A 27,786-nucleotide genomic window follows, 5' to 3' on the forward strand; every position below is an offset into this window, starting at 1 on the left:
ATAAACTGGTGTGAATTATAACTAGGGTCTGCTTGTTGCCTGCGTTCTCGTGAGCTTAACTATTATTATCTGGACGTTTCTTGGGACTGATGAATGTATAGTGCTGTTTTTGGGCCAAAGCTTGGCATGCGAGCTATGGTACAGGCAAGGTTCTCATGGGGGCGAGTCGTTTTTCCGATTGCCAGTATCGTTGCCTGACAAATATCAAGGTATTTTGGTGCCATCATACCGGCCGTCTTGAATGTTTTCTCCTTGCAAGGCTTCCTTGTCCTGAACTGCATCGTTGGTGGACAAGCACTTGCAAGTCTGTCTTCTCACCTCGATGATACTCTTGGTATTGTTATCATTGCTGTCATAACTCTTGTGGTACGTCAAATTTGTTGGTTTCGCATCAAAATGTTAACCTTCACAGGTCACTTTCTGTGGATACCGCATCATTCATTGGTGGGATCACTTAACCACGTACTATCCATATAATTGTGATACAATTTTCATTCTAGGTACGAAAGTATCGCCTGGATTCCAAATGTGATTGTTTTTATCACCATGCTGGGTGTCGGTTATCCACAACTACGCGATAACCAATCAGCTCCTGTTTCTCAAGCAACTGTCGCTGAGGTTATCTCTTTTTCGTCTATCCTCACAGCTAGCATTATCAGCTACTGTACCGTGACCCCCGACTATGGTGTATACCACAGCCCTGCTGCTTCTTCGTGAGCTCCCTCAGACCACCCATGGGCTCTCGTTAACATCCTTATAGTGCAAGACTTTTTCTTTACACGTATCTCGCGTTTTTCACTTCTAGTGTAAGTCCCAACGTACTGTTACCAGCATCATAGTAACATCTTGAAAAGGTGGCTTGCCATACACTCGGTGCTGCATTCGCGGCCGCAGCTCCCAACGTGCCTGTTTGGAATGCAGGATTTAACAACAGCTCCTCCGTCGGTGGCTTGTTATACAGTGTGCTGCTACCTACAGGCGCATTTGGAAAAATTCTTATCACTCTGGTGGCTCTCAGTATACCCAGCGTTTGTGCACCAAACATGTATACGTTTAGCACCAGTTTCATGACTATCGCTCCGTGGTTTGCTGCAATACCTAGATGGATATATATTCTCATCTCTGAAGCAGTGTAAGTATCTTCAGTGTCCTGAATTCCTGTGATACTCATTATTTGTGCTGAAGTCTGATACCAGTAGCCATTATTGGCGCCAAAAAGTTCTATACCACTGTCGTTGACATCCTCGGTACGAGTCCCGAATATCGCGATATCTGTCACTATCACTAAAATGTTGACCCCTTGGTTTCAGATCTCATCGGATACTGGTCGTCAGTATTTGCTGCAATTATTCTTACAGAACACGTGTTATTTCGGCGAGCCTCGTTTTCTGAGGATCAATATCCTATCACGACTTGGGCTTCGTATACTCTTTTGCCTAGTGGTATTCCCGCGGTCGTGGCCTTCGCGTGCGGCTGTGGAGCCCTTATTCCATTCATGTCGCAGGCTTGGTATGTAGGATCAGTGGCCAGGCATAGTAGCGGTGATGTTGGGGTATACGTAGGGTTTGTGGTGGGGGCTATCACATACACATTGGCAAGGGGTTTCGAAAAATTGTGGTACAAAAAGATGAATAAGTCGGATGCCTAGTAGTAGTTGTTTTTAAGGTAAACGGTATGCGTGTATATTGAAGAGATAAAATAGGAAATGACAATTGAATGCTAGTTTACGATATCAACGTGTCATGAGTCACGGTGTACCCGTGAACTCCGGCCGAGGAACATGTGTGACATGCAGTACTACTACTACTATCAGAGGTATGTTCACTGAATCATACTGCGTCGTTCCCAACTTGAAGGCTTAGGCCCTGGGAGTGACACAGATCGAGAAGCTTGATTGATCTATTAAAGATCATGCTGTTTTGACGTGCCAGTATCCCGGGTCGGATCCCACTCGCTTTACTTTCGCCTACTAAAAACATTCAGTACTAATAGGAATAGGCGCCCGACTCATCTGGCACTCAGGTTCACTGACGCCGTTGCACGTCGACCAAACTGAATCCGGTCAATCGATACTCCCTCAATGCAGTCTTACACGACGGAGCGGAAACAGGACAGGTCCGTTGAACTGCCATTCCAGACCCAGTGTGTCCTCTGATGCTGAGCGTACCAGGGATGATAGTGTGGAGGACAATGATCGCTCGGATCAGGTAGGGTTCATCAGACGTACTACTCAGTTACTTTCTAGGTATGGAATTGAAACTCGTGGGTGAGTTGTTGTGACACCTGTCTTATCATTTTTTGCTGATTCTTGGACAAGTATCGCACCGGTGCCTGCAGATGAACGTCTCGACACTCGATGGTACCAGTTATTTTTCATCTGGTTCTCCCCTTGCATGAACATCCTGGGGTGCGTTTTCAGTACTATTCTGGTGCAATTCGCTGATCCATCTAACACCTGCAGATTCAGCAGTGGAGCCGCTGGCCCTGCATTCTTTTCCCTGGGAGTTCGCGACTCCATAGCTATCATCGTCACTGTTGACCTGGTGTAAGTCAATTCACAAAATCTCGATCTGCAGCGATTTACTTTCAGCTAGATGTTGTTTGTTGCCAGGATTCTTGTGAGTCTTTCTATTCTTTGCACATTTATAGGGACCTCATAATGCGCTAGTGCTGTTTTCGGGCCAAAGCTTGGCATGCGAGCTATGGTACAAGCAAGGTTCTCATGGGGGCAAGTCACTTTTTCCGATTGCCGGTATCATTACCTGACGAATATCAAGGTATTTTGGTGCCATCATACCGGCCATTCTGAATGTTTTCTCCTTGGAAGGCTTCCTTATTCTGAACTGCATTATTGGCGGACAAACGATAGCTAGCTTGTCTTCTCAGCTTGATGATACTCTTGGTATCGTCATCCTCGGTATCATATCTCTTGTGGTATGTCAGAATTCCTCCTGCTGCGCAAAAAATGACAGATTTTAAGGTCACTTTCTGTGGATACCGCGTCATCCATTGGTGGGAACATTTCAACGCCAGTCATCCAGAATATGAGCGAATGTTTGATTCATAGGTACGAAAGCGTCGCCTGGATCCCGAATGTGATTGCTTTTATCGCCATGTTGGCTGTCGGTTATCCACAACTACGCGAAAACCTATCGGCTCCCGTCCCTCCAGCAACACCTGCTAATATCATGTCTTTTGCGTCCTTTCTCGCATCTAACATTATTGGCTGGTGTCCCATGATCCCTGATTATGGCGTATACCATAGCCCCGATGCTTCTTCGTGAGCTTTCCCAGGTCACCACCAGGACTCTACTTGACATTTCGATAGTGCGAGAATTTTTATTTACACATATCTCGGGTTCTTCGTATCTAATGTAAGCCTTTTATGTCCGTATCAGTTACATTTTGACAATTTTCTTTTGAAAAGGTGACTGGTCAGGTTCTGGGTGCCGCATTCGCAGCAGCAGCTCCGAGTGTGCCTGCTTGGAACGTAGGATTTGATAACAGCTCTTCTGTCGGTGGTTTGCTCCACAGCGTCTTGCTACCTACAGGCGCATTTGGAAAAATCCTAACTGCTTTGGTCGCTCTCAGCATCTCCAGTGCCTGTGCACTACCGATATATACGTTCAGCAACAGTTTCATGGCTATTGCTACCTGGTTTGCTGCGGTGCCTAGATGGGTATATATCCTCCTGTCAGAGGGAATGTGAGTATCATCCAGTCGATGCAAACCCAAGTGATGCTCATGATTTGGATTCAAGCCTCATACCAGTGGCCATTATTGGCGCCAAAAGGTTCTATGCTACCTTTGTCGACGTCCTTAGTACATGTCCCAAACATCGATATCTATTGCTAGCGCTAACACGCTGCTTTCTCAGACATCATTGGATATTGGTCATCAATATTCTCTGCGATAATACTCACAGAGCATATGTTATTCCGACGAGCATCATTTTCCGAGGACCAATACCCCATTACGATTTGGGCTTCATACGCTCTCTTGCCTAGCGGTATCCCCGCGGTAGTGGCCTTCGTGTGTGCATGTGGAGCTCTTGTTCCATTCATGTCACAAGCTTGGTATGTAGGACCAGTAGCGAGGCAGGGCAGTGGAGATGTTGGTGTGTTCGTAGGGTTTGTGGTAGGAGTTATTACCTATGCGTTGGCGAGGAGGTTCGAGCAAATGTTGCACAAGAAGATGGGTAAATCAGATCCTTACTAGGACTTATCAACGTGTACGTCAGTCGTCTTCGATTACCCTTTGACATTACAATTTACAAGAGACAGGTTATTTGTTGGTTGGTGCCAACTTCGAGGCCTCAATTCTTCCGGCAACTTGAATACTCGATAACGGCGACGTATATACTTACTCCACGCTGGATCATGCAATCACGCATGACGTGACGACGGAGACTCTTGTCGCTGCGAAACTTTGAACTACTTGTAAGTACACGGATTAGCGAAATCACTGGTATAATGGGAGGGCCATCACTGCAAAATGTGCTCGATATAGAATGCCACATCCGTGGTACTCTTCAATAGCCAGGTTCTAGTGTCGATGTCACAACCTCTGCCCGCTCACCTTCGCTATCTTGGTCAAACGGCCACGAATAGCCAAGAGAATGGGGCGCTGGTACAGGATGAAACGGGGTGTGAGCACGACGCTACGAACTCTCGAAGCGCTTGATTGAATGACGCACCAACAGCTTGAGCTTAATATTGGTAATCCTCCACTTTGGAGTATACATGCGCATGGCTGCCCAGGGGAATGTCTCGGAGTCTACCGTTGTCGCGAGGAATAATCAGCGTGTTCATTTGCTCGTTCGCTGGTGCACGACCCTGTACATCGTTCGACCGCCAATATGAACAATGTACGTGAAATGCATGGAGGGCATGACATCACATATGGTGGACATCATTGCGACAATGTGTTAGCACCGCCCGATACAGCACTTACGGCCTATTGTTGTGATGCCATCAATCACTTTCGTGTGGGACAAAAGAAATTACCGCTTCATGTTAGAAAGGAATGGATGCAACCAGAATAGAAGACAAGAAAATGTTGCATAGTATCGTGTCAGTATGCCATTTCAGGGAGATCCAGTTCAAAAGGGCTTGTACGGCAGGATGCTGTGTTTACGTTACTGCGTTACTGCTGGGTATTGAATTCTGAGATCTGGCAGATTGTTTGTGGCGTGACACGTGTAATATGACGAAACACGTATTTGGAGGGCTGCCACAGACACCCGACCTATATGTGGCAAACACGAAGGGGTATATCAACCAGCCTTGCTTGTATGCGGCGCATGCTGTGGCAGTCAAAAGTTACTTGGCGTAGCCACCAGGTACAAGGTGGCCTAATGCAGCGAGCCTGTCCGTCCTAGTCTCGTCTACTCATAGTCAGCAAGCAGTTGAGCCTCTATTCATTTTATTGCTTTAAACCCACTGTACGATAGGTTGACCATCGATCAAATCGCATGAAATACTCAGCTGATGTCGAAAATGCCACAAGTTACCGGGTTATACTGTCAAGTTGGAACATGCCGCAAAAAGAGAGAGAACCTTGAGAAACAGGTGAATACCTTGTCCCCTGCGAGTTCAAGATGGTAAGGCCATAGACTGACTTTACGTATATGACATGTCCAATTTATGCCATAAGTCGTAACGCACAAATTACCGCAAGGCAAAGTTACAGCTGAAGTCGAGTCGAAGACAAAGTTCACTACCACCGGGTGGCCTTCCCCATTTGGTAAGATCGAGAGTTCTCCTCACGTGGCTATATGATGCAATTGAACATCGAGATGTGACACACTCTCAGTCTCGCATTAATGCCAACGTCGAGGACGGAATTCAAAGAGACTTTTACAATGGTCAGAATTATGGTACGCCAAGTTCCCACAAATTATCGTTCCAGTATTGTTCACCTATCGAAGCTGGATAAATCTAGACGAACAGTCCAAAAATTATGTCAGTCTCCGGCATGTATAGCCTGAGTCCGGGCCATAGAGCGGAATTAGAGCAAGTCATCCGGACCGTCCATCGCATTTCTCAAGGCAAACCGTGACAAGTCGCGTGTCCAAAGGAAGCCGTGATTGAGCACTAAGCACTCGGACCCGCGAGCCCGATTATGGCAGGTCATTCGTTCGGTGCAGTCCTTGCTCGTAGTCTTTTTTTAACCCGTTATAAAGCTGTCTCCCGTGTGATTGCCTTTGACCCGGCCACACAACTTGATTGAGTATAACAAATTCTCGACGATCATCTGACCGGCGATGTTCGGCTTTTCCCTCTGGTATCACAAATCCTCGACGATCAACTGATCGCTTTTTCGGGATTTGCGCCTGGGAGAGGGTAAATATCTACTCCTTCCCCCTCCTGCTGACCTCAGAGGAGCCATCACTTGGAGCTGGGTTTCTATACTGGAGGAAGTGGCCGCAACGGCCACACATCCCTTTTGCGTAGGATAAAGATGTCATTGATACTGACGTTCCCCACACCCGGAACCCAGTGATGCGTTTCCTATTCTTGCGGAGGACAACAATCGGCTTTAGGGCTTGCAGCTAACCCGCTCCGCATAATTGATTCGACGATCGACAACTGTAAAGTTTGCCGACGACACATGTCTCGCACGTGGACGGCCGTGCTGTGGCGCATCGCAATCTTGGAGGATTAGTGAAGGTCGAGCTGAGCTGCGATGAACTTGTCAAATCAGGACAAGCGTCCGTCGTCGATGCGAGTACAATTACCATAATGCTACATAGGGTATACAAACACACAGCTAGCCAGCCCATAAATATGCGAATACTTACATGTGATATATTGTACTGTTCAAACCATGAATATCGAGTCTCTGGTCACCTGCGACCACCTAATTTGACCGTCTTCTGTACCCCCGGTATCTTCCCCTTTGCAGTCTGATCATGTTACTTGCATCAATCATCCTTCGAAGTTGAGCCATAAGATCCTTTGCCAGGAAGACAGTGCCGTTGTCTTCCTCGTAGCGTATTCGGTCTTCGTCAAGAAGCTCGAGAACACGAATGTCCTCGGGGGACACGCGTAGGTCATGGGAATACCGAAAGATGGACACGAACTCGTGACGAAAAACGATGATCCCTAAAGATTCGCGTGATGTCTCGGATTGGATTGGATGCACTACGTAGATTGTATCAGGCTGCGATCAGGTATTGTGAATGGTGAGAACGCACATTGGACTAGACATATATCGCCCTTCACGCGCGCGAACGCGAAACGTGGATCGGTTTCAAGATGAAATTCTTGTGTCAACATTGAGGGAGTGGCAAATGTTATTGAGGATGCCGACTGGATGTGCGCATCGGCACTGTAAGTGAGTGCAGCAGTAGTCATGGACAAAGGACAATGGAATGGACAGGAATCTGGATCCACGGGAGGTGCGAGAAATGGTGGCAGCGAGGAAAGCAAGGAACACATGGCTGGAACGGTAAACAAAACCTTTATAGACAGCCGAAGAATACGCTTTGTACCTACATGCTCCGACAATGAGGAGATAACCTCAAAGCGGTGAGGTTTCAAACAGAAAGCCTCTTTATGATCGGAGTGCTAATTATGGAAGCCGCAAGGCCAGAAGCAAAGGCATCACAAGAGCACTCCGGGAACCTGCTGCTACGGCACGGGACTAACCTGCATCGAGACAAGTACAGTCTGCCCTCTGGTTCCCAGCTGACAGCGTTGGCAACTTGGCATATAAAGCGCTGAAGTCGTGTAAGATGAGATCCGCATTCCCATACAGCTGTGCGTCTTCCATGCCAATCAACGGCACCACTGCCGCCATAGTCAGTGAAAGTGCCTGTCGGGATTTCCCGTTCAGTCTCAGGCTCCCGCTAAAAAGGGTGGTCCTTTTGTTTTTCTTACGCACTCCTGCGTAAATCCCATGGTCTAGCCTGCGTTGACATAGCTCAAGAATCAAACGTTTGCTGTAATCAACCTAGATCAACGGCAGGTGATCGCCTCATCACATTAATAATAAGCCAAATTTGTAATGACGCCGGCCCCACTTGCGGCTGTTTCGACTGGCGGGAAGTGCACATGTGAACGACTGGAGTTTCACTTGATGACTCGCGAGTCGCGACGCACTCGAAACTGGAGTCGGTCACGTATGCACTTTGGTGTCAGGTTTCCTTCAAGTATTGCTCAATAGACCCGTTAACTCAGGCGCCCGTGGCAAGCAAGTATGACTCTAACACGGCGTCACGGCACGAAGCTTCGGGAAATGGATGACACCCAGAGATAAGCATGTTCGAGTCAGTTGCAATTTCAAATTTCCGGCTACCCAGAGTATATCCCATGACCGCTAGCTAATCTGACTCTGGAAAGAAGCGCAAGAACAAGCGATACCTGGGAAGTATTCATTTATACCCGGGTTCCCTTTGACTCGAATGTCCAAGGTGTATTAAAACATCTGTTAAGACGGCAAGATAGTGGTGGACACTCCGAATACGGCGGGGTCGCCCACTATGGATCGTTGCATGTCCGATGGGCACGGTCCCTCGGAGACCTTCTGCTCGTCAGGTGTTTAGGCTGGACGCTCTAGATCATGGTGGTTTATCTCCACTGATCGCAATAAGCATAATCGATCCCCCGGTCCAGCTTAGCCCTGGAGGCTGACATGCAAAGGCTATTGATATTGTTTCATACAGGAAGAACCCTATCGGAATGCCTTCATATCAGTACGAGTCATTTACTAATCCTCGGAGTCAATTCACTATCGAGACACCAGACATGGTTTTTCACAGTATGTCAGATCGGCAAAGCGGACAGCTTGATGAATGGCTGCTTTTAAACCACTGGAGACCAATTTAGATCGTTGGAAGGGTCGAGTTGTCCGATACTCACTTTGTACAAGCAACTTGCATGGAAACGGTTCTTGCAGGTCTTGCAAGGCTTTTGTGGAAGGCTGCTGTCCATGACGCTGATAATCCTGTTCCAAAGTAAGCACCGATACAATCGTACAAGAGACTTGCGTACGAGTAACAGATTGCACACTCCACTTGACCAGCAAAATGAAGGGTCACATTCTTCGTGAATACAGTTAGACCGTCAACAATCCGACCATTCTGTGTATAACGCGTTAAAGTGACCAGCATTTATCGATGCAATATCGCTTACTTGCTGCCAAACAATTTGTTGTACCCCAAGCACCCAAGCTCTCCATCTATCTTCAGATACACCGACCATCTTCGTGTCACGGATGTCAAGTCGGTGCAATGGCCAGTCGTTTGGCAATCTCAGAGACAATTCCAACACTTGATCATCGACTGTGTAGGAGGCCGTGACCTCTCCAGCGCTCGGTGACACTTTGATGACGAGATTCTCTGTTGTATATAGTTCTGACGATGGATCAGCCTGCCGCACTTGCGCAAGCTCGGCTCTGATAATGCCTGGTGAGAAGTATGAAGCAGTGTAGTCCACCACGCGCGATAACAGCTGTCTGTCTGAACAGTCTGAGATCCAGGATCGTATTAATGCTGGGACTGTCAGAAGCGCTCGATGATAGATATGAGCGGCCAGGAGTCGTAGGCTGAGCACGCTCTCGGGCTCGAAGTCTGCAGAAAGTTAATTTGAAGACATGATACAGGACAGAACCACCGACGTTCAATGAAAAAGTCATCGACTGCCCATATATCAAGTTTGAATGCCTTCTTCTTTCCACTGAACAGATCGAGAACATCGAAAACATTAGGGATGAAGAAATCCCCGATGATACCAAGGCTCCTCATTCGATTAAAGTACTGCGACCTGACTTTGATGGACTGAAGCGTGCGTTAGCTAATACTGGGTTTAGCCCTAGATCAGTACTCACAGCATCGATGAATAGATCGAACATGATCATCCATGCCAGTAGATAACCGGAAACTGCGTAAAGTTCTGACAAATCCATCTCGACATTGTCTGATTCAGAATCGTGGAATCCCTCTGCTAACGCGAGATTCGATTGCAAAATCGCAAGAAGTTCAGCAGGTATCTCAGCGCTGACGTTGTCTTCTGTGTCAACAGCAGATTCGATGACAAAGTATTCGGTCCGCTTTCGAGCTGCTTTGTGCAAAAGGCTGTACCCCATGCGCTGAACTTCGTAGGAAGGATCAGTGAGGAAGTGACACATCTAGACATCGAGTATCAGCACAAGCACGCGAAAACCATTCAAGATATCACTTCGGGCAGAGTTTTCTCGTTCATCAATGCATCAGGCAACCCTTGGATGACTGCAAGTGCCAGTTCCCTGCATAGAGAACGTGGCTCAGAGCGATCGGTATTATCTGTGGCAACTTCAGCGTCGTGCTCTACTGGTTTGAGTTGAGACTGACCAAGTTTCATGGATACCAAGTTCTTGACAAGCGCCAAAATAGATTCTTTTCTCCCATCCCAGCTTGCGCGCAGTGGCTTGTTGGTCAGGACCAGATCTTGGATAGTAAGGATAAGACGAAGCGATCTCCCTAACATCGTCAGTGTTGCGCTATCGGCAAAAGAACAAGTCTGGGCGTAACTCAGCAATGAGTATGACGACGACTTGTTACGACTGGTTGACACACCTCTAAGTTGTTCTCAACCACATCAAAGATAAACTCCCAATGGTTCCCAGCAACGTTCTGCAAAATCGGGGACAAATGGACGAACAAAAGTGGCATCACACTCTCCACATCTTCATCGATATCTTCGTCAGAAGAAATCCAAGCTTGACAAGTCTTCACGACATTGACAGCGCGCTGCTGTGGCAGGAACACCACGTCAGACTCAGAATCAGGGGCTGTCGCTGCAAGACGACGAAGCAGGACGACTCCTGTCGTGTTTGCTCTGCTCGCAGGCACTCCCAGGATATCCGAAGCAATCTCGTTGCGGTAACGGTCCATTCTCGATGGTTCCGGAGCAAATTCAGTGATGCTGGCAAGGATGGCCACAGTAGTTTGGGGCGCTACATATGTATTATTATGTGAATATTGACTGCGACGTGATCTATGTGGCGCACCTGTCTTTTCCAGCCTACGAGCTAGATCCAACCATTGGTCAGAATCTGTTTTGCTAGCGCTCGCAAATAGGTGCTTCAACACCGAGCGCAACGCTAGTGCATCTCTGACAGCATCCTCCCTTTTGGCGTGGTTGACGATGTCCACGACAAAAGACGCCAAAGCATCCGATGAAGTTGTCGCGCGATTAGATATGCAAGCGCTGGTAACCTGACTGTGAAGACCATCGTCGCCTGTAGACAGGAGGTAAGTGGAAAGTTGGTGAACCTTCCCTAGCAGCTTGCGCAGTTCTGACTGCGATACATCTGGCCCAAACAATCCACTTGGAGTTGCGGGGACACGTAAAGCATCGTTCGCGTATTGGCCAAGTATAAGTATGTGCCGAAGTGCCCACATATTTTCCTTAGCGATGCTCCGGTTGTCACCCAAGTACGCCAAAAGAGCAGACGTAACCCTGATGTATGTTGAATAGCCCCTTGAATCGAACTCCAGGCCAGAGATAGTTGGGTTCTCAAACTCCGAGATAGCCGGGATGATGGACTCGATGAATGCAAGACTAGGGTCTGGTGGATCTGATGGAAGCGAGTTAATCATTGCGTTGAATTCTCCTGGTGTAGGGAAGACGTCTGCAAGCGGGGTGATAACAATGCCTTTCGGTTTATGACCTGAAAGTGTCAAAATATCCTCTGGTCTATGGACAGTTCAGAAGTGCAACAAAAACATAGCAAGGCGCACAAACCGCATGTAAGTAGAGCAATCTTGAAAAAGCTCTTTCAATTTCTCTTTAATTATTCCGCTCAGGACGTCCTGTAGTCCATTGTCTGGCTTCGACACACAGAGATTCCAAACCCCTCGTGCGGCATCGATGATAGGCGTTTCCAATGTGGGGAATGTTACTGGTAGTAGATATCCTACGATGAAGACATTTGGGAGAACAGATACCAGTGAGTCACTGGTAAGTTTATGGTTCTTGCTGAGCATGATGCGCGTGAACTCTATAACAGTGGCCAGCGCAGTGAACGGCGCATTCGTTGTGTACAGAATATCGTCTACAGTGGACGATAATGACGATACGAGGGTCTGGAATAGAATATCTTGCCCGTTCTCCGAGAGGAAAAAGTCTATAAAACAGTTTATTAAAAAAAACACCAAGACCAAAGGAGGACTCACCTTGTACTTGGATGAGCCTCTTTACCAAATCGCTGCGAAAAGTCGAGGTAGTTCCGTTTAGCACCTCGATGAACAGGTGTTCTATGACGTCATCTAACTCGCCGTCCTCGGGCCGTAAATATTTAGGACATATGTCGGTGTCAATCACGTCCAGCAGTGACGACAACATGTCGATCTGTTGGGAGACATCGACCAGTAGAACATGCCATAGTTCCACACAAAGATCCTCGTCATTCCGACGAGACATGAACGTAGATATCGCCTGAGGAGAAGCTTGTAGAATGCGAAGCGCATTGTTAACGAACATGTTATCCATTCTCTGCCAACAGTTAAGAACTGTACTTTTACAAAGAAGGGAAGGGTTAAATACCACAGCGAAGTCGGTGTGCTGGAATAGATGAGATCCAAAGGTTTCCATTAGTGTGATCACCACGCCGATGTTCTTCGATACTCCAGCACTGGTCGAATTGGAGGCAAGGACTGTCTCGCAATTCCCAACAGTTTCTTGCACATATTTGCTTATGAGAGTGCGTGTAACATCTGCAGGAAGGTCTGTCGTTTCAAAAGTATCCACGAACGTCCGGAGCACGGTAGGTATAAGAGAGAGACTCTCGTCATCTTGAGAAAGAATTGCACTCGAGACAGTATCCCAGGCAGTGGTGAAAAAATCTGAAAGAAATATGTCTTAGATCAAAATGGCGGTGGACGTAATACACTCACCGATGTTCATGCGATGGAGAGATAGTAACGAACTGGCTATCAACTTCCCCACATCATTCTCGTCAGCTCTTAGGCGCCTTGCTTTAACCTCTTGCCAAATGCGCGTGAATTGAGATCTGACAAGTTCATCTGCCACGTCTTGTAGACGTGTGTTATTGGACACCAGACCATCTGAAACAGATCCAGATAACGCTCCATGGTCCTCGGATCCACCCAACAGTCTTCTCAAGAAGAACACCAAACATTCCAGGAGAGACGAAAGGAATGAGGCAGAAGGGACCTTTCTTTCTAAAGAACTCAAAGCATGGCCGTCAATCGCTGCCCAGAACGAAGTAAAGAAATCGTCGAGGGGCATCCCCGTCCTAGAGGATGCTGCGATGACCTGCTAGACGGATTACTAATTGCAACATGTCGCAATAAGGAACATACGGATGAGGGAATTGTCGACAAAGCAACAAGGACCGTCGGATACCCACTGATAGGTGATCCAGCGCACCCAAGTTCAAGGAATTGAAGAAACTCCCGGTATGCCTCAGAAGAATGTTCCTTACGAGTGGAAGTTGTTTTAGTTTCAAACTCCTCGCTATCCGAGTCCGAATCATCACCATCCTCGTGTTGTTTGTCTGCGTCATATGCCCCTTCAAGAATCCACGCGTTTGGGAACTCTGTAGAACCATGAAGTTGGGAACGGTTGATGCCAAGACTATTGAAATCAGTTTACCTTTGAGAAAAATTAAGACCGGCTGGAACAAAGCATTTCTCACTCCTGAGTCTGTCTCGACCCATGCAGAACGAAGCAAAACAACGCTCAGTATGGGAATAAATGGCTTAATAGCGCCTGTATATTTCTCAGCGCCTTGAACAAAAGTAATAATTATCAGATCACCTTTGTAACGTTGTAGTAGCATAGATAACAGTCCCCACGTGGCCTGGCGTACTTGAGGTTGCCCATGCCCAAGACCATGGATTTCAGGGTCCGGGATCCAAGGCGCATGCTCACCGTAATACAACGACGTCCAAAACAGTGGGTTGGATAGCAGCCCAGATAGATCATCTAGAGATATAATCTTGGAGGCAAGGCGAGCATCTATAGAACTATGAGGAGAACTACGAGCGTTGCCTTGACCTAACTTACCAAAGAGCCAACGGAATGCGCTCAGTGCACCAAAACGAAGGCGAGCATTCCTATCGAGATCACTCTCTTCATTTACCTTGGATTCTAGTTCTTCTTTAGGGGCTTCGGGAATAAATTTTCCGCTAGGCCTTTTGATGCCTGGAGTAGGAGCTGCAACTGGTGCAGGAGGATTGAGGTAAAGATGAACTCCTGGAGGATCCAAAAGAGTTCTTTGGAAAAATTCCATGATAGAAGCCAGCGTTTCCAAGTTTACTAGTGTTTCTCCATCTACGCCTGGAGAGGTGATACTAGACCAGGACTTCCGTCCTTGCAGAGACACCTGACGGTCAACGTCATGAGCGAGCATGCACCATGTACCCATGAGAGTCTCAATTTGCTCAGATGTTGCAGTCTCTCTCAAAAAGAAGGTAGCAGCATCCCGGACAGCAGGGATCCGTAAATATGAAAAATGGAGTGCAGCAGCTAAGAGGCGAATCCGGCGGACAGGATGTGTGAAGAATACAGGAGCCCTATGAAACTAGATACAGTCAATGTCAAGATATGGATCATGATTGCCAAACGACACACCCAGACTGGCAGCATCGTGACAAGTGCATCGCATTCCACGCTCTCATCCCCCTTCCTTGAACTTTCATCGATCCATTTTGATTGAAGTTCTTCCAGAGCCCGTCCCTTCGTGACTGGATCCTTCTTTCCCAAGGATCGAAGAATAACGACTAGTTCCGGTGGAAGTCTATGTATAAGGCCGAGAGTATCCAATGGATCTGGCTGCGGTGGGGCTGGCTTAAAGGGAGGAATATAGACCTTCTTCCGGGGCTCCTTTTTCTGTCCTTTCTGTTTCTTCTGCTTCGCGACGACAAGGACTTCCGGAGGGGGTACGCCTACAGCTGCCTTGCGAGCATTCTTCTTGCGTGTGCCCGAAGTTGCTGATGACTTTGTGTTCTTCGGCATATTAAGCTATCTACAAGTTAATAGGAGCTGCAAGATGCAGCACGCACCGTGAATAATTGCGATTACTAAGTGATGATGGTGGCTGAGGGTATGTGACTAGTGGTTATTTATACTTGTTGAATCCTGAAGCTTTCGATTTCCTTTTTAGAAAAATAGCCCAATTCAAGTGGTTCTTAAAAACTTCCTTCCTCTTACCATTAATTTCGTCACGTCGTGATACCTTATTTTTGAGGCTTATAGCTCGTACATGACGTGCAGTCTGCTCGCTCGAGCAACGACAGCCTCAAGTAGAGCATGCTGTCGTTCACAACCCTTTCAGAGCCAAAGTCATGGGTTTGCGACATTCAGAGGCAAATGCGCAGGTATGATTATCCGGTTTCTAGCCAGATGCAGTTGCAATAACTGTGATTTATCAGGCATTTTGATTCCTCGTGTTTGTTCACGGAAGTATGAATCTACTGCAACAGCGTCAGCAGCTGTTCCTTCTTCTGTCGCTCTGCAAGAAAATATTGCAAATGCTCCGGCACCCACAGGTATCCCGGCGGGCAACCTTTCTCTTGAACAACCATCATGGGAATCTATGAAGGGAACGATATCCTATCCGACACTTCGTGCTATTATTGAGAATCCTTATCGGTTCAAAACGATGACCCCCGTCCAAGCTGCAGTTGTAAAGCTTCTTCCAGAGCTTGCACTACCTCCTGAATCATCATCGAACGACGTCCCAACACGCCCACGAGATCTTTTGGTCAAGGCAAAAACTGGTACCGGGAAGACCTTTGCGTTCCTAATTCCAGCTATCGAGGCTCGCGTTAATGCCATCCATGCTTGGGGTAAGCAGGCGGTTCGCGATGCAGGCCTTGTTTCAGACAAGCATCTGGAGGCGCAATCCAGGAGACAATTTACCAGAGAACATGTCGGTACCCTTATCATCAGCCCCACCCGAGAACTCGCTACGCAGATTGCCAACACTGCTGTCAAGTTAACTACCCATCACAATGATTTTGAAGTTAGACTATTCTACGGAGGAGCAAGCAAGCGAATGCAGATGCGCGACTTCATGAAAGGGCGAAGGGATGTTGTTGTAGCTACCCCCGGGCGACTTCGTGATTTGCTGCAGTCGGAGCCTGATGTAGCGAAAGGTATCAGCAAATGTAAAATGGTATGTCTTTCGACGAGTTTAGTATGATCCCCTTACTTACCAGTATGTGGCTAGGTAATATTCGATGAGGCAGACATGCTTCTCGATATGGGCTTCCGGGATGACATTGATGCGATTATGAGTTATTTGCCACCTAAATCTGAGAGGCAGACATTCCTCTTTTCAGCAACACTATCTCGGACCGTTCGCCAGGTCGCACAGACAGTTCTTGCTCAGGACCATAAATTCATTGACGTAGTTCCTGAAAGTGAATCCCCAGTTCATGCACACGTCCCCCAATATCACACCGTCCTCCCCAGTCCATCTCAACAGATCCCCCACTTTCTTCGTCTCCTCGCACACGACCAACTTACAAACCCAGGCAAGAGCAAAGTCTTATTATTCCTCCCCACGACACGCATGACACAGCTTTTCGCGACACTCGCTCGTGAGCTTTCAAAAGCAGTGCTGCCTGCTGGCGCGTACACCAAGGTGTACGAAATTCACTCTAAGCGCACACAGGACTCACGCATAGCCGCCTCTGATGCTTTCCGCGCTGACAACTCGGGAGCATCGATCCTTGTCACTTCTGACGTCTCTGCACGAGGTGTGGACTATCCAGGGGTGACACGGGTCATCCAGCTCGGTGTCCCCGCTACCACGGAACAATACATTCACCGTGTCGGTCGTACCGGTCGCCAAGGTTCTACAGTTGGACGTGGAGATCTAGTTCTTCTTCCTTGGGAGATCGGTTTTCTGAGCTGCCAGCTCAATGAAGTTCCGCTGAAGCCAGTCACCTCAGATGAGCTCGCCCGCCAGGTCCAGGACCTCGCAGCTCACTACGACTCTGATCCTCAAGCGGTATTCAAGGGTGTACCAATTAAACCACATGACGCCAGGGGTCGACCAGTGCGGGGTGCACCCAGGATGTACGACGCGCCGCTTTCACCACGCCTTTCCTCGGAAGAAATGAACAACACCATCACGGCGCTACTACAACACATCGACGAAGAAGCCATCAAGGAGACTTTTGCTTCCCTTCTTGGCTATTATATCCCCAAGTCACCTGAGTTGCGAGTTCAGAAGGGCGACATTCTGGCTGGATGTAAAAGTTGGGCGACGGATGCATGCGGCTTACCTACGCCTCCGTATGTCAGCGACGGCTTCCTGCAGAAGATGGGCCTTAACGACGGGCGCACGAAGCATTTCGGAAAATCATACCGGGACCCTAGGTCTTCTGCGAGACCTGCAAATTCATGGGAAATAAGGGGCAGGCAGAACAACCGGTCCTTCGAGAACCCCAGAGGAAACTTCCGTCGGGACAAGCAAATGGATGGTAATGACCCTTCTGGCAACGTCGACGAGTATCGAGGTGCGCGTTATGGAAGGGAGAAGCCCAGGCCACAGAGAGAGTGGGTGCATCCCAGTGAGCCTTCTGGTAATACCGAAGAGTACCGCGGTTCACGCTATGGGAGGGAGACCAGACCACAGAGAGGATGGTCGCATGATGCTCCACGCCGCGAGTACAGATCACGCGGGTTTGGCAATCAGTGAAGGATCGATCAATATTAATGTAGACCGCATACAATGCACCACTCGACGTTCGTTATTAGCCTACAAATCACCACATTAATATCATCATAGAGCATTCAAAACGGTTCTTTCTACAATATGCAAGGGCGGAACGTTTGATCCCGCGGAATCAATTCGCGTGACTCTCCAGACTCCTGAGCTCCACCTGTCCTCCAACTTTGGTCTAGCGCCATGCGCGCTTGACATCAATCTGAGCACTTTCTGATCGATTGATCGCTCGTTGTCCTCCCAACTACTCTTTCACCACCATGGCCTCCGCGTGCTCCTTTCACGGCATTGTAGAAGCAGACCAAGCACCTCCAGACGCACCTGAGCAAACGCCCAACTACCTCGCCATGTCGACTCAATGCCTCTCCATCGTTTGGATCTCACATTCGTTTATTTACTTGAGTACTTTCTTCATTCATCACTCATTGGATGTTTTCATCGACGTCATCCACGTTCCCCGTACTTTCGTTAAAACCACCATACTCCGCTACCTGTCACTACTGATTCTCTTCCTTTGCCTCTTCAGGTCTCATTGCCAGTCGTGCCTCCTGAGCCCTCTGCCTTCCCTCGCTGCTGTACCTGCCGCTGCTGCCCGTCCTCCGTTGCCTCCTGCCGTATGTCAGAGATCAAGATCTGAGTACGTGCCTCCCATGCAGACGACGGCCCATGTGGGTCGTGTCTCGTACCCTGCCGACTCGGAAATCCTCGGCCTGTAAAGTGATCCTCACTCGTTCCAGAAGGGTGATAATATCACAGTCATGGCCATTGTACGTAGCTCACGGCCATTTTATTTAATATACGACCATTCTACTATACTAATCATTGCGCCGATGTACTCCGTCATGCTCGCTGTCTTGTTGGACACTCTTACTGATAGCAGTTTTACCTTACTACACGATCACTATGGCAGATACTTCTATGTGGCTCGGGTCTTCGTTGAATCAATACCAGTACCTGGCTCTCTTTCTATTCTCGTTCGACATTCGTGTTTTCCGCTCATTGAGCGCCCATTAGCATCGGTGAGCAGAAGGCGGGCATGCGTTCCTTAAAAATACATTATGCCAATATCAGGATCGCAAAGTACAAATATGAAATCTTGAGATCTATATCTAAGATTCTCGAAATGCAAGTGGAATACCTTTATGGTGCGCTGAATATTTAGTCACACAGTATGGACCTACCGAGTGCAGTGTGATGTATTACTAGACGCTATACGACAGAGTGATTCAGTTTCACTACAGTACGAGTGAATGATACATCAATCTTACAGCTACATGTGTTTAGTCGGTTAGCGGTGTCATAGTTCCGACACCATTGGCAATTGGGTGTTCCTGCGTACTTGTCCTCAGCGCCTCTTCACTAACCATCGAATGTTCGGGGTGAGGTGGGCGGAAGGATTTCAGTTGCACTTGAATCTGTTCTTCTAAATCAGATTGTCCGGAAGACGCCGCAATGAAGCCTAAGAAGGGCGGTGAAGGATTGAGTGGTCTCGAGCACAGTTCAGGATGGGCTTGTAAACCCATGAAAAATGGGTGATCTGCAATGACAAATCGCAACAGTCTTCAGATCAATTGCGCATAACCATACCTTTGAGTTCAAGGATTTGCATTCTCTCCCCTTTTTCGTCCTTGCCCACAAATGTAAGACCGCTCTCCTGCAGACGCTGCACCTGTTCCGGGTTGACCTCGTATCGGTGTCGATGCCTTTCCCACATTTTTTCATTGCCGCCGTATAACTTGCGAGCCTTGGACCAAGTCTCGAACTCACGGTCAAATACAGTGGGTCGAAGACCCAGGCGCATTGTTCCGCCCATATGAGTGCGTGAGATCTCCGGCATGAAGATGACAAAAGCATTCTGCGTGTCGGGAACGAGCTCAGCCGAATGAGCATCTACGGAAGATAAGAGAAGTAGTGACAAACGAGAAATGGAGCGAACCTGGTATGTTGAGCACGCTACGTGCCCATTCTATCACAGCCATCTGGAAGCCCAGGCAGATACCAAGGAAAGGGACTTTCTGCTCTCGTGCCCATTTGATGGCAAGAATCATACCTTCCGTGCCGCGCTTTCCGAACCCACCGGGAACCAGAATCCCGCTGTCCCAATCTGAGTACCAGGTGTTTTCCTAATCAAACGTAGGGCTGCCACTTACCCAGCACCGACAACTGCTCGCCAAGCATCGTGGTATTTAGCAGGATCAGATTCCTGCGTTGAAGGCTCCAGGTCCGATGACTCAACCCACTATGCAACATCACTATAGTCATTTATTCTGCGGGGACCAACATAACCAACCTGAATGATGAGTTTCCTGCGAACGCGGAACGCAGAATGCTCAAGGGCTTTGATGACGGACATGTACGAGTCTTTTAAATCGGTGTACTTCCCAACAAGAACGATTTTGACCTCGTCGAAGAGGCGTTCTTGCCTGAACAATGAGAAATGAGAAGCAATGATAGAGGAAAAGAATGATAGTACCCTTTTGTCACGGCTCTCCACTTCATTTCCAAGGACAGCCCTTTGGAAACCCACTCCTCCGTGATGTTCAAACTTGCGAGATTAAGCCGCTTACGGAGATACTCAATAATTCGCTGTGACTGCAAAAGGAGAGGGACGTGGTAGACAGACGAAACATCATGGACACCTATCACCTGCTCCGACGCAACGTGGCAGAACATGGAAATTTTGTCCTTGGTGGAGGATTCAAGGGGCTGGCGTCCCAATAACCGGCACGCGATCTTCAGACAAACGTCAGGTATGTCATTTAAGAATGATGTGTCACTTACTAGGTCAGGGAGCAGACCGAGCCCACGCAACGCATGGACAGTGGTTTGAGTCGGTTTTGTTTTCTGCTCACCGTGCATGTCAGGCACAAGTGAAACGTGGATTAGTGCGAAGTTATCATGTCCAACGCGAAATTGAAATTGGCGCATCGCCTCTATGAACGGCGCCGATTCAATGTCTCCGACAGTGCCGCCCAGCTAAAAAAAAGTTGATATCATGGCGGAAAGTATTGCATATTACTTTTTACCTCCACGATACAGATATCAGGTTCCTCTCCCGATTCGTCCACCGGTATCTTGGAAACACGCTCTATCCAATCTTGAATGGCGTTCGTCACGTGCGGCACTATCTAACCACAAAGGATTGAGAGTGGCGAGGTAGCAATGACCATAGACGTACCTGCACCGTTTTTCCAAGGTACTCCCCTCTCCGCTACTCACGATGATAAACACCAGTCAGGTCTGAAAAGAGAGTAAAACTCACCTCCTTTTCAATCACTTCACGATAGATTTTTCCCGTAGTGATGTTGTTGTCTTTAGAGAGTGTGACGTCGAGGTACCTTTCATAGTTCCCCAGGTCTAGATCCACCTCACCGCCATCATTTAAAACGTAGACTTCACCTGATGGAATGTTAGATGTTTGTGGAGAAACATTCGCACTCGGATCTCACCATGTTCTGTTGGTCGCATCGTACCGGCATCTATGTTCATGTAAGGATCTATTTTAATTGCTGTAACCTTGAGGCCTGCGGTCTTGAGGAGTAGGCCTGTTGAGGAGGCTAGGAATGACTGTAAACGATCACGTTCAGCCAAAAGCGCTGTATCGCACCGATAACACCCTTCCCGATCCCGCTAACAACGCCTCCGGAAACAAGGATATATTTTGTCATCGTTGCGATAATCGAGAATCGGAGGAGCTCGCAAAAGATCGCGAGAGGAGCGCGTCGAAATTTTGGAGACTACTTCGACAAATAAGGAAATACTTTAAAACACTGCCACTCCCCCCTGAATGACGAACGTGTATGAGAAGCGTTCCTCTAGTACATACTACTGCTTCCCCGAGCTCTTCGTGTCGATAACGCCGCTCGCAGAGCCCGCTACGGTCGCTTTGTCGAGTCATAATGTTATATGGTGAATTTTTGGCTGCGATTCTGATTTTCAATGTCCGATCGTTGTTTGTTCCGTGTATACCTAGTTTTGTTCTACCACTGACTGCATATTCGACGAAGCCTGCGTGGACGACCTGATATTCGCAGATAGTATAATAAAGGCGATGCGGATTCCTTTACAGTCGAGAGGAGTTGCAAGTGGTGCCACGTTCAAGTAAGCCTCAGTGCAATAGGTCTCTTGTTGTAAACTTGTACTACCGTTTATACAGAATCATCTTCTCGTGCCAGTGTACCATTGTTCTGGAAGTGCTGGAGCCCAGTAATGACACATTTTTCTAATGTCCAACCCACAAGGCAAAAAGGTTCGGTTCGTAAGTGCAATGAAAGCTTAAACTGGAATTGAGTTGAACTCATGAGTTCCTAATGATATCGTTTGCACCGCAGCTCCGGATGCAATCATAAGACCACTAGTAGAGCGATATGCTGCTAGCGGGTACAGCAATTCGGAAATTATATCACGTCTTCGAACACACAAGGAGACCAGTAATTTCAAGATATCGTAGGTCATCTACTTAAACATCTTCAAGTGGCATCTGATACTCAAATGAATTAGACTTAGCCTCCTGAAAAGCGCCGCTCACAATGGGGACTTAAGTCTACCCGTGGTCAAGCACACAGTCAAGAGCATCGGACCTGCAATCGGACATGTTCGCCAACGGTTCCCCAAACAAGGTTCTCACGACGTGAAGCAAACACTGCTGCAGGAGGAGCAACTTATGGTTCCGAGGTTGTATATATCATTTTCTTTCAACGAGTTTACACTCATCACATAATTTCAGAACTTTCATACTCCAGTACATGAACGTTCATCGCGCCATCATCGTCCCGATGTCAGGGGACCCCCATCATGTTCCTTTACCATCCATCGCTCTCGCAGATATGAAGATTCTCAAAGATCGCTTCTCTAGGGCAATACGAGATTCATCTCGGATGAACCCAGGGGAGTCGAGGACGGATCTCATAGTGCTCTTGCAGATAATATGGGACCGGATTATGCTACCCATCATCGACGTACTCGAGCATGTCCTCAAACCAAAGCGCCCCTCTCGAATCTGGCTGTGTCCGACTGCTGCTTTCACGTCCATTCCTCTCCATGCAGCTCACCCGTTCCAAACAAAGGCGGATCGTTCTGGGAAGGAGCCATGCCTGGAAGGTCTCTACATTTGCTCTTACATGCCAACACTTTCGGCTCTGATCAGATCTAGATGGTAGATGAAGAAGCGCGTGCCTCCGTCCTTGGTGGCGATCGGACAGGGTCAACCGGGTGCAGGGAAAGACAAGGCGCTCTTGGCTGTCGACAGTGCGACAGCGAGCTTGAGCTTGCTCATAAGCTCGTTCCTGCAACGGCTAACCGCACCACTATTTCTGGTGACAAAGCCACACGAACATGTGCACTCGAAGCCTTGCAGCAGAATACCTGGGTGCACCTCGCTTGTCATGGCAAGCAGGACCCTGTGCAGCCTTATAATTCGTCATGAGAGACGAACATCTGACGCTGCTCGATATCATGGAGAAACATCTTCCGCATGCCGAGTTTGCGTTCTTATCGGCTTGTCATACTGCTATAGGCGATGAGGAGACGCCCGATGAAATGATTCACCTAGCAGCTGGTATTCAGTTTCCAGGGTTCAAAAGCGTCGTTGGCACACTTTGGGAGGTCGATGATGCTGTCGCGAAACATGTCGTTGAACCTTCTATGTCGTATGGCTGTCGTCTGGTATATATTCACATGTAGTCTATCTGTGATTCTGTTGTACAAATGACCCTAATACATATTCTTGCACTCTAGCTATAGTCTATTTCGTTTTCGTATATTGTCGTGTTTTTGTCGACTAGAATGTTTCACCAAAGTTCTTGTGTACTCGACTCATCTTTTGCTTGAGTATTTGATTCACAGGCCAGTTCGCACATAAAACCGTGCATCAAGGATAGAATGCCTTGAATTCTCTTCGTTGGCTCATTGTCCAATATTTGATTCATAAACCAGTTCGCGTATAAAACCGTGCATCGAGAATAGAACACCTTGAAATCTTTTCGATCGTTGGCTCATGTCCAATATTTGATTCAGACTAGTTGACAGATAGAGCGATGCATCAGGCGTAGCGCACATTTACACTTTATCTCGCCAATTATAGTGCAAAATTCGCTTGATTGGCTCGTCACATATTTAATTCATCGATGCTAGAACAGAATTAAACTAACAGAACTCGCACCATTGATGCAAAAAAACAGTAGGAACATCAGCGAAAGATCCATTGACTTCATGAGCGCACCGGTCCAGATGTCGATTCCACAGCCACACCATTAAGATCGGAAACAGAACGCGGCACATTATATGTAACTGTGCAGAAAAGTTGATTGGGATGGAAGAACAAAGAGAAAATAAGTGACTGTGTACTGAGTAGTAAAATGAAGTTTTTAGTATGTGGGGAGTATCTATCAAGTGTTGATCGGGACTTCTAGTACTATACACCACTGCCAGTGGACACGTGCGTGCGCTGCTGGAAAGACATTGGAATCATGTCTACTCCTGCATCGGAGTTGTCCACGACCTCAGCATGATGCTGTCGAACATCAAGGATGAGGCGTGGTCCAAGCACAAACAGTTGCATGACCGAGAGAATTTGACGAATGCCAGAATAAATCTGAGGTCCCACAGCAAGTGAGTCCTGTAAAAGTGATGAATACAGGTCACCAAAATGTCAGCGACATCAAAGGGCATACTAAGTTTGAAGACAAAAGCCCGAGATCGAGACAGGAAACAGCAACAAAGCTAGCATGTACGAAGCTTCAGAAAAGAAAGTTGACTACATTCAGATCACTGACGTACCTTGCAAAGTAAACCACGTGAGTTCTCATTAACACTGTGAAATAGTCCCTAACAACCCATCCCGTCGGCGATTGTTGCAGTTCACGAAAGTGTTTTACAACAATCCAGACTGCAAGACACAGTGCGAGCACTTCCCATACAGTGGTGAGTATCCATGTCATGGGAAGCAAAATGGCGGTGTCTGCCTCCGGGTCATAGGGATAACACATGTAGGTACCCGAAAGGATGAGCTCCCCTGTCATTCATTGATCAGCATGAACCTTTCGATCGTAATGGAAGCTTACCCCCTATAGTATACTTGTTTACCATTCCAGTCATCACTCCACAGGCGATCGTGACGGCCGTGAAGAACGCAACGAGAAAGATAAGCATATTTCTTGATTTCTGATACATGGCATATAGCCGAGTGATCATGATGACTTGCAGGATGTACCAGTCAGGAAATTATCACTGAGGTATCGTAGCTGAGTAGCTTACCGCCTAGCATAGCATTTGTGACGACACTCATCCAGTTTAGTGTGAAGTACATAACATTGCCTGAAAATTCCAGTTGGTGACGCATCTCGGAAGAGGATTGAACATTCCAAAAAAACTCACAGCTGTTGCAGTCAGTATGTTGAACCGACGAGCTTGTGTTGAGAATCTCACTCACCCCTGTAGTAGGAGTGCGGTTAGTCGGATGAGAATGGCAGGAACAAATGCATTAAGATACTTACTTCATCTGTTATCGAGACTGTCGGAAGAAATTCTATATGTCGCTGGTCAGAATAAACCGCGGTGTATGTGAGGAGACATACGCAGCATGTTGATGCTAATTGAGGGTAATGGCTTATTAGCACGACGGAAACTTGTTAACCTTGCAGACCCACACGATGTATACTATTCCAATGTAGCGCAACTAGAATATTTTGAAATCAGCATGTCTTGCCAACTGCACCGCATGTAACATTTACGCACACCAATGTATAGAATCGTAATGAGGGACCAGTGATGCCCCTGCCGCAAATTAATTGCATCCTCCTGATATAGGATTCTGCTCACCCAGACTAGTTCAAACTGTAGGAATCATTATTAGTAAATTGGCTGCATCGGTAATGGCATCAATTTACCTCTTGTCCAATTGTCAATGCTGAAATTATCATGAGGAGGCCAAAATAGTTCTTTAACGCTGCCTTACTTACCCCAATCGTATAACACTGCAGCAGAGGAGGCAGCTGTGAAAATACAACTGAGACATCAGGGACATTATCCGACTAATTATCCACGAACCTATATAATAACTGAGATTAATATTGAAATTGATCTGCGGCCACCAATAGGGATCATTTGTGACTGCAGTCATATTTGAGGGATGGTGCGGCGTGAGTGAGCACTGAGCGACGGACTTGGTAAAGGTATGGTGATGGTGATGATGATGGAGTTCGTACTAGATATACCATCCAGCGCCCCATCGCTGAAAAAGGCACCACGGAGCTGAAACGTTCTTGATTGACCGTTGACTAGGACTCGTGGTGTGATACAAAGGAGAACGGAACATTAATCACTCCTGGAAAGCCCCTCCGACTCGATCGAATCAGGGTAAAGATTACCATAAAGCAGTGTTTTCATAAGCGGAATGTTTGAACAGTGCAAATATAGAACGACTGATTGATTGTGATTTCTGGAACTCGTTTCCAACGCGAAGATGTCCGTGTATCACCGGCAGTTCAATTGTTTTATCAGTAAAATCATACAGCCATAGATCTGACACAGATCAGCAGGCGATGCAACCCTCAAAAAAAAGTCTACCGTCTGAACAATTCACAAGCAGGCCGGATCTGTTCTCTCTCCACTTTTGGCCGCATAACGGCTCAGCGTTGAACGTTCAACGTTCATCGATCATTAATTGACAAAGTCTGAAAAAAAGCCACGTTCTATAGGCGCACCAGAATAACAAATGGGTGTAATTGCAGCAAGCAGGTGCCTCACCTGTCCCAACCACCTCCAAGCAAATCCCTCACGCTCAACTCCCTCCAGTGCGCCCTGTTCCTGTTCACAAGTGCCTGTCGAGTCGTGCGCACTTCCTCACTCGTTGTAATGCCATCAAGACAAAAAGATATCCCTGACTCCCACGAGATGGATGTGGAGGAGGTACTACAACCGTGCAAATCTTGCAAATCTCAAATGAAGTCTGCATCCTAAATTCCCACACTCTTGGGCTCGCGCTCAAATATCTCTCTTCTCTATGTACTTGAATCGGGGGCTGGGATCTTTTGTGGTGTTCTAACATTCCACACGAGTCACTGCTTTGCGATTTTATCGATACGTGTTGCTTTGATACCATCAATATCCCTGGATCCATATTCCCCTTCATCGCTCCAGGCCTAGGTCGAACCACACAATGCCAAGAACATCTGGAAGATCACACTAGCCTGAATCTCGAATAGTTGGTTGATCTTTTTCTGCGCGAGTCACTGGTTTGCGGTTTAAAATTCTCACCAACACCTCCTTTGATGCCATTAATAGTAAGGCTGCTCAATTCTTGGACTTGAAGTTGGAGCGCGCCTAACTCAAAGTGGAACATAGAAGGAGTTCGAGTGGAGCACGCACATGATCATGTCAACACGAACTGGTTCCGCGGGATCAAACGCTTTGTCCTCACAATATGTTCAAGTTCCTTGTCTTTAAACAAGACTTGCCTAGGCCTCTAGTGATAGTTTCTCCTGCACGGAACAACAGTCAACAACCCTCGATGATCAACAGAACGACGTGCGCGTGGGTACTGACAAATGCAGGGTATCTGCCGAACATCAAACAATGTCATTTTTTGACAGGCGGGGCTAAGCAAGAATCGAACAGCCCTATTGATATCGCTGAGCTCAAGGCTTCTACTACAGAATTCATGCCGAAACGCTTACTTCGGTCAATCAAATATCATCTTTCAAATCTCACTTGGCAATGTAAGCGCTGGATGCTGGTATATCAAGCATGAATGCGATCGTTGTATGTCCACCAAGTTCCCCTGCTCGCTTGTTCCCATCCTCTGATAGTATGCCTCTAGTCTCGAACGATCCTAGTTGGTGGCCACTCATCAATGCAGAAATTATTGGCAGCTATTTTGTAGGTTCGTGGAGAGCCAGCCGCATGATCACCGTAATGATTCGATAACTTCGCAGTTGCCGCCTGTGTTATGGCGATATACGATTGGGGTAAGCAATATTAAGTATGAAAATAACAGTGACATCATGGGATTTCTGCTAGGACTTGCGTTCGGACAAGAGGTAGGTTGACACCGTCACAGGAGCAGCCATCTCTCTGAGAACATTTCTATAGGTAGAACTC

General features: G+C 47.5%; 7 protein-coding genes across 7 annotated transcripts; 4 read left to right on the forward strand and 3 right to left on the reverse strand.

Annotated features, from left to right (window-relative positions):
- Positions 1-101: 101 nt before the first annotated feature.
- Positions 102-1,510, forward strand: F5891DRAFT_1163483 (permease for cytosine/purines, uracil, thiamine, allantoin-domain-containing protein; the record flags this gene model as incomplete). The annotated part of the gene is made up of 8 exons (XM_041365320.1): positions 102-161; positions 210-366; positions 413-444; positions 501-713; positions 761-806; positions 855-1,132; positions 1,186-1,247; positions 1,311-1,510. Coding segments are annotated over exons 1-8 (1,023 nt in total), but the record flags the coding sequence as incomplete, so codon positions are not given.
- A 570-nt stretch (positions 1,511-2,080) lies between these two features.
- Positions 2,081-4,233, forward strand: F5891DRAFT_1172122 (cytosine-purine permease; the record flags this gene model as incomplete). Its single annotated transcript, XM_041365572.1, has 12 exons — positions 2,081-2,115; positions 2,246-2,266; positions 2,318-2,407; positions 2,462-2,545; positions 2,612-2,618; positions 2,650-2,705; positions 2,778-2,934; positions 2,973-3,280; positions 3,329-3,374; positions 3,428-3,705; positions 3,761-3,822; positions 3,878-4,233. The coding sequence occupies 12 exons, from the start codon at positions 2,081-2,083 to the stop codon at positions 4,216-4,218; spliced, it is 1,485 nt and encodes a 494-aa protein (XP_041228048.1). The 3' UTR covers positions 4,219-4,233.
- Positions 4,234-6,861: 2,628 nt separating this feature from the next.
- Positions 6,862-7,358, reverse strand: F5891DRAFT_949206 (uncharacterized protein; the record flags this gene model as incomplete). The annotated part of the gene is made up of 2 exons (XM_041374856.1): positions 6,862-7,145; positions 7,199-7,358. 2 exons carry the CDS (start codon positions 7,356-7,358, stop codon positions 6,862-6,864), a joined length of 444 nt encoding a protein of 147 aa, XP_041228049.1.
- Positions 7,359-8,505: 1,147 nt separating this feature from the next.
- F5891DRAFT_1216636 (uncharacterized protein) lies at positions 8,506-14,966 on the reverse strand (the record flags this gene model as incomplete). Its single annotated transcript, XM_041369324.1, has 19 exons — positions 8,506-8,815; positions 8,865-8,949; positions 8,997-9,085; positions 9,138-9,574; positions 9,622-9,781; positions 9,832-10,131; positions 10,182-10,285; positions 10,334-10,502; positions 10,559-10,938; positions 10,993-11,681; positions 11,730-12,111; positions 12,161-12,479; positions 12,531-12,829; positions 12,881-13,252; positions 13,306-13,545; positions 13,602-13,718; positions 13,767-13,967; positions 14,016-14,532; positions 14,583-14,966. 19 exons carry the CDS (start codon positions 14,964-14,966, stop codon positions 8,759-8,761), a joined length of 5,301 nt encoding a protein of 1,766 aa, XP_041228050.1. The 3' UTR covers positions 8,506-8,758.
- A 189-nt stretch (positions 14,967-15,155) lies between these two features.
- On the forward strand, positions 15,156-17,805 carry F5891DRAFT_1024144 (P-loop containing nucleoside triphosphate hydrolase protein). The gene is made up of 3 exons (XM_041361315.1): positions 15,156-15,328; positions 15,383-16,128; positions 16,183-17,805. The coding sequence occupies exons 1-3, from the start codon at positions 15,214-15,216 to the stop codon at positions 17,659-17,661; spliced, it is 2,340 nt and encodes a 779-aa protein (XP_041228051.1). The 5' UTR covers positions 15,156-15,213; the 3' UTR covers positions 17,662-17,805.
- Positions 17,806-18,697: 892 nt separating this feature from the next.
- On the reverse strand, positions 18,698-21,665 carry F5891DRAFT_1024146 (CTP synthase N-terminus-domain-containing protein). Its single transcript, XM_041361316.1, has 13 exons — positions 21,296-21,665; positions 21,138-21,245; positions 20,951-21,087; positions 20,867-20,899; positions 20,715-20,816; positions 20,470-20,664; positions 20,162-20,421; positions 19,979-20,111; positions 19,839-19,927; positions 19,625-19,782; positions 19,276-19,578; positions 18,957-19,225; positions 18,698-18,897 (listed from the first exon to the last, which is right to left on the reverse strand). The coding sequence occupies exons 1-12, from the start codon at positions 21,354-21,356 to the stop codon at positions 18,969-18,971; spliced, it is 1,836 nt and encodes a 611-aa protein (XP_041228052.1). The 5' UTR covers positions 21,357-21,665; the 3' UTR covers positions 18,698-18,897; positions 18,957-18,968.
- Positions 21,666-21,679: 14 nt separating this feature from the next.
- F5891DRAFT_163918 (uncharacterized protein) lies at positions 21,680-22,980 on the forward strand. The gene is made up of 5 exons (XM_041370742.1): positions 21,680-21,946; positions 22,020-22,134; positions 22,189-22,362; positions 22,415-22,788; positions 22,841-22,980. The coding sequence occupies exons 1-5, from the start codon at positions 21,898-21,900 to the stop codon at positions 22,849-22,851; spliced, it is 723 nt and encodes a 240-aa protein (XP_041228053.1). The 5' UTR covers positions 21,680-21,897; the 3' UTR covers positions 22,852-22,980.
- The last annotated feature ends 4,806 nt before the right edge of the window (positions 22,981-27,786 follow it).

Source organism: Suillus fuscotomentosus (assembly GCF_016647785.1).
Source record: "Suillus fuscotomentosus strain FC203 chromosome Unknown F5891scaffold_17, whole genome shotgun sequence".
Lineage (NCBI taxonomy): Eukaryota > Fungi > Basidiomycota > Agaricomycetes > Boletales > Suillaceae > Suillus > Suillus fuscotomentosus.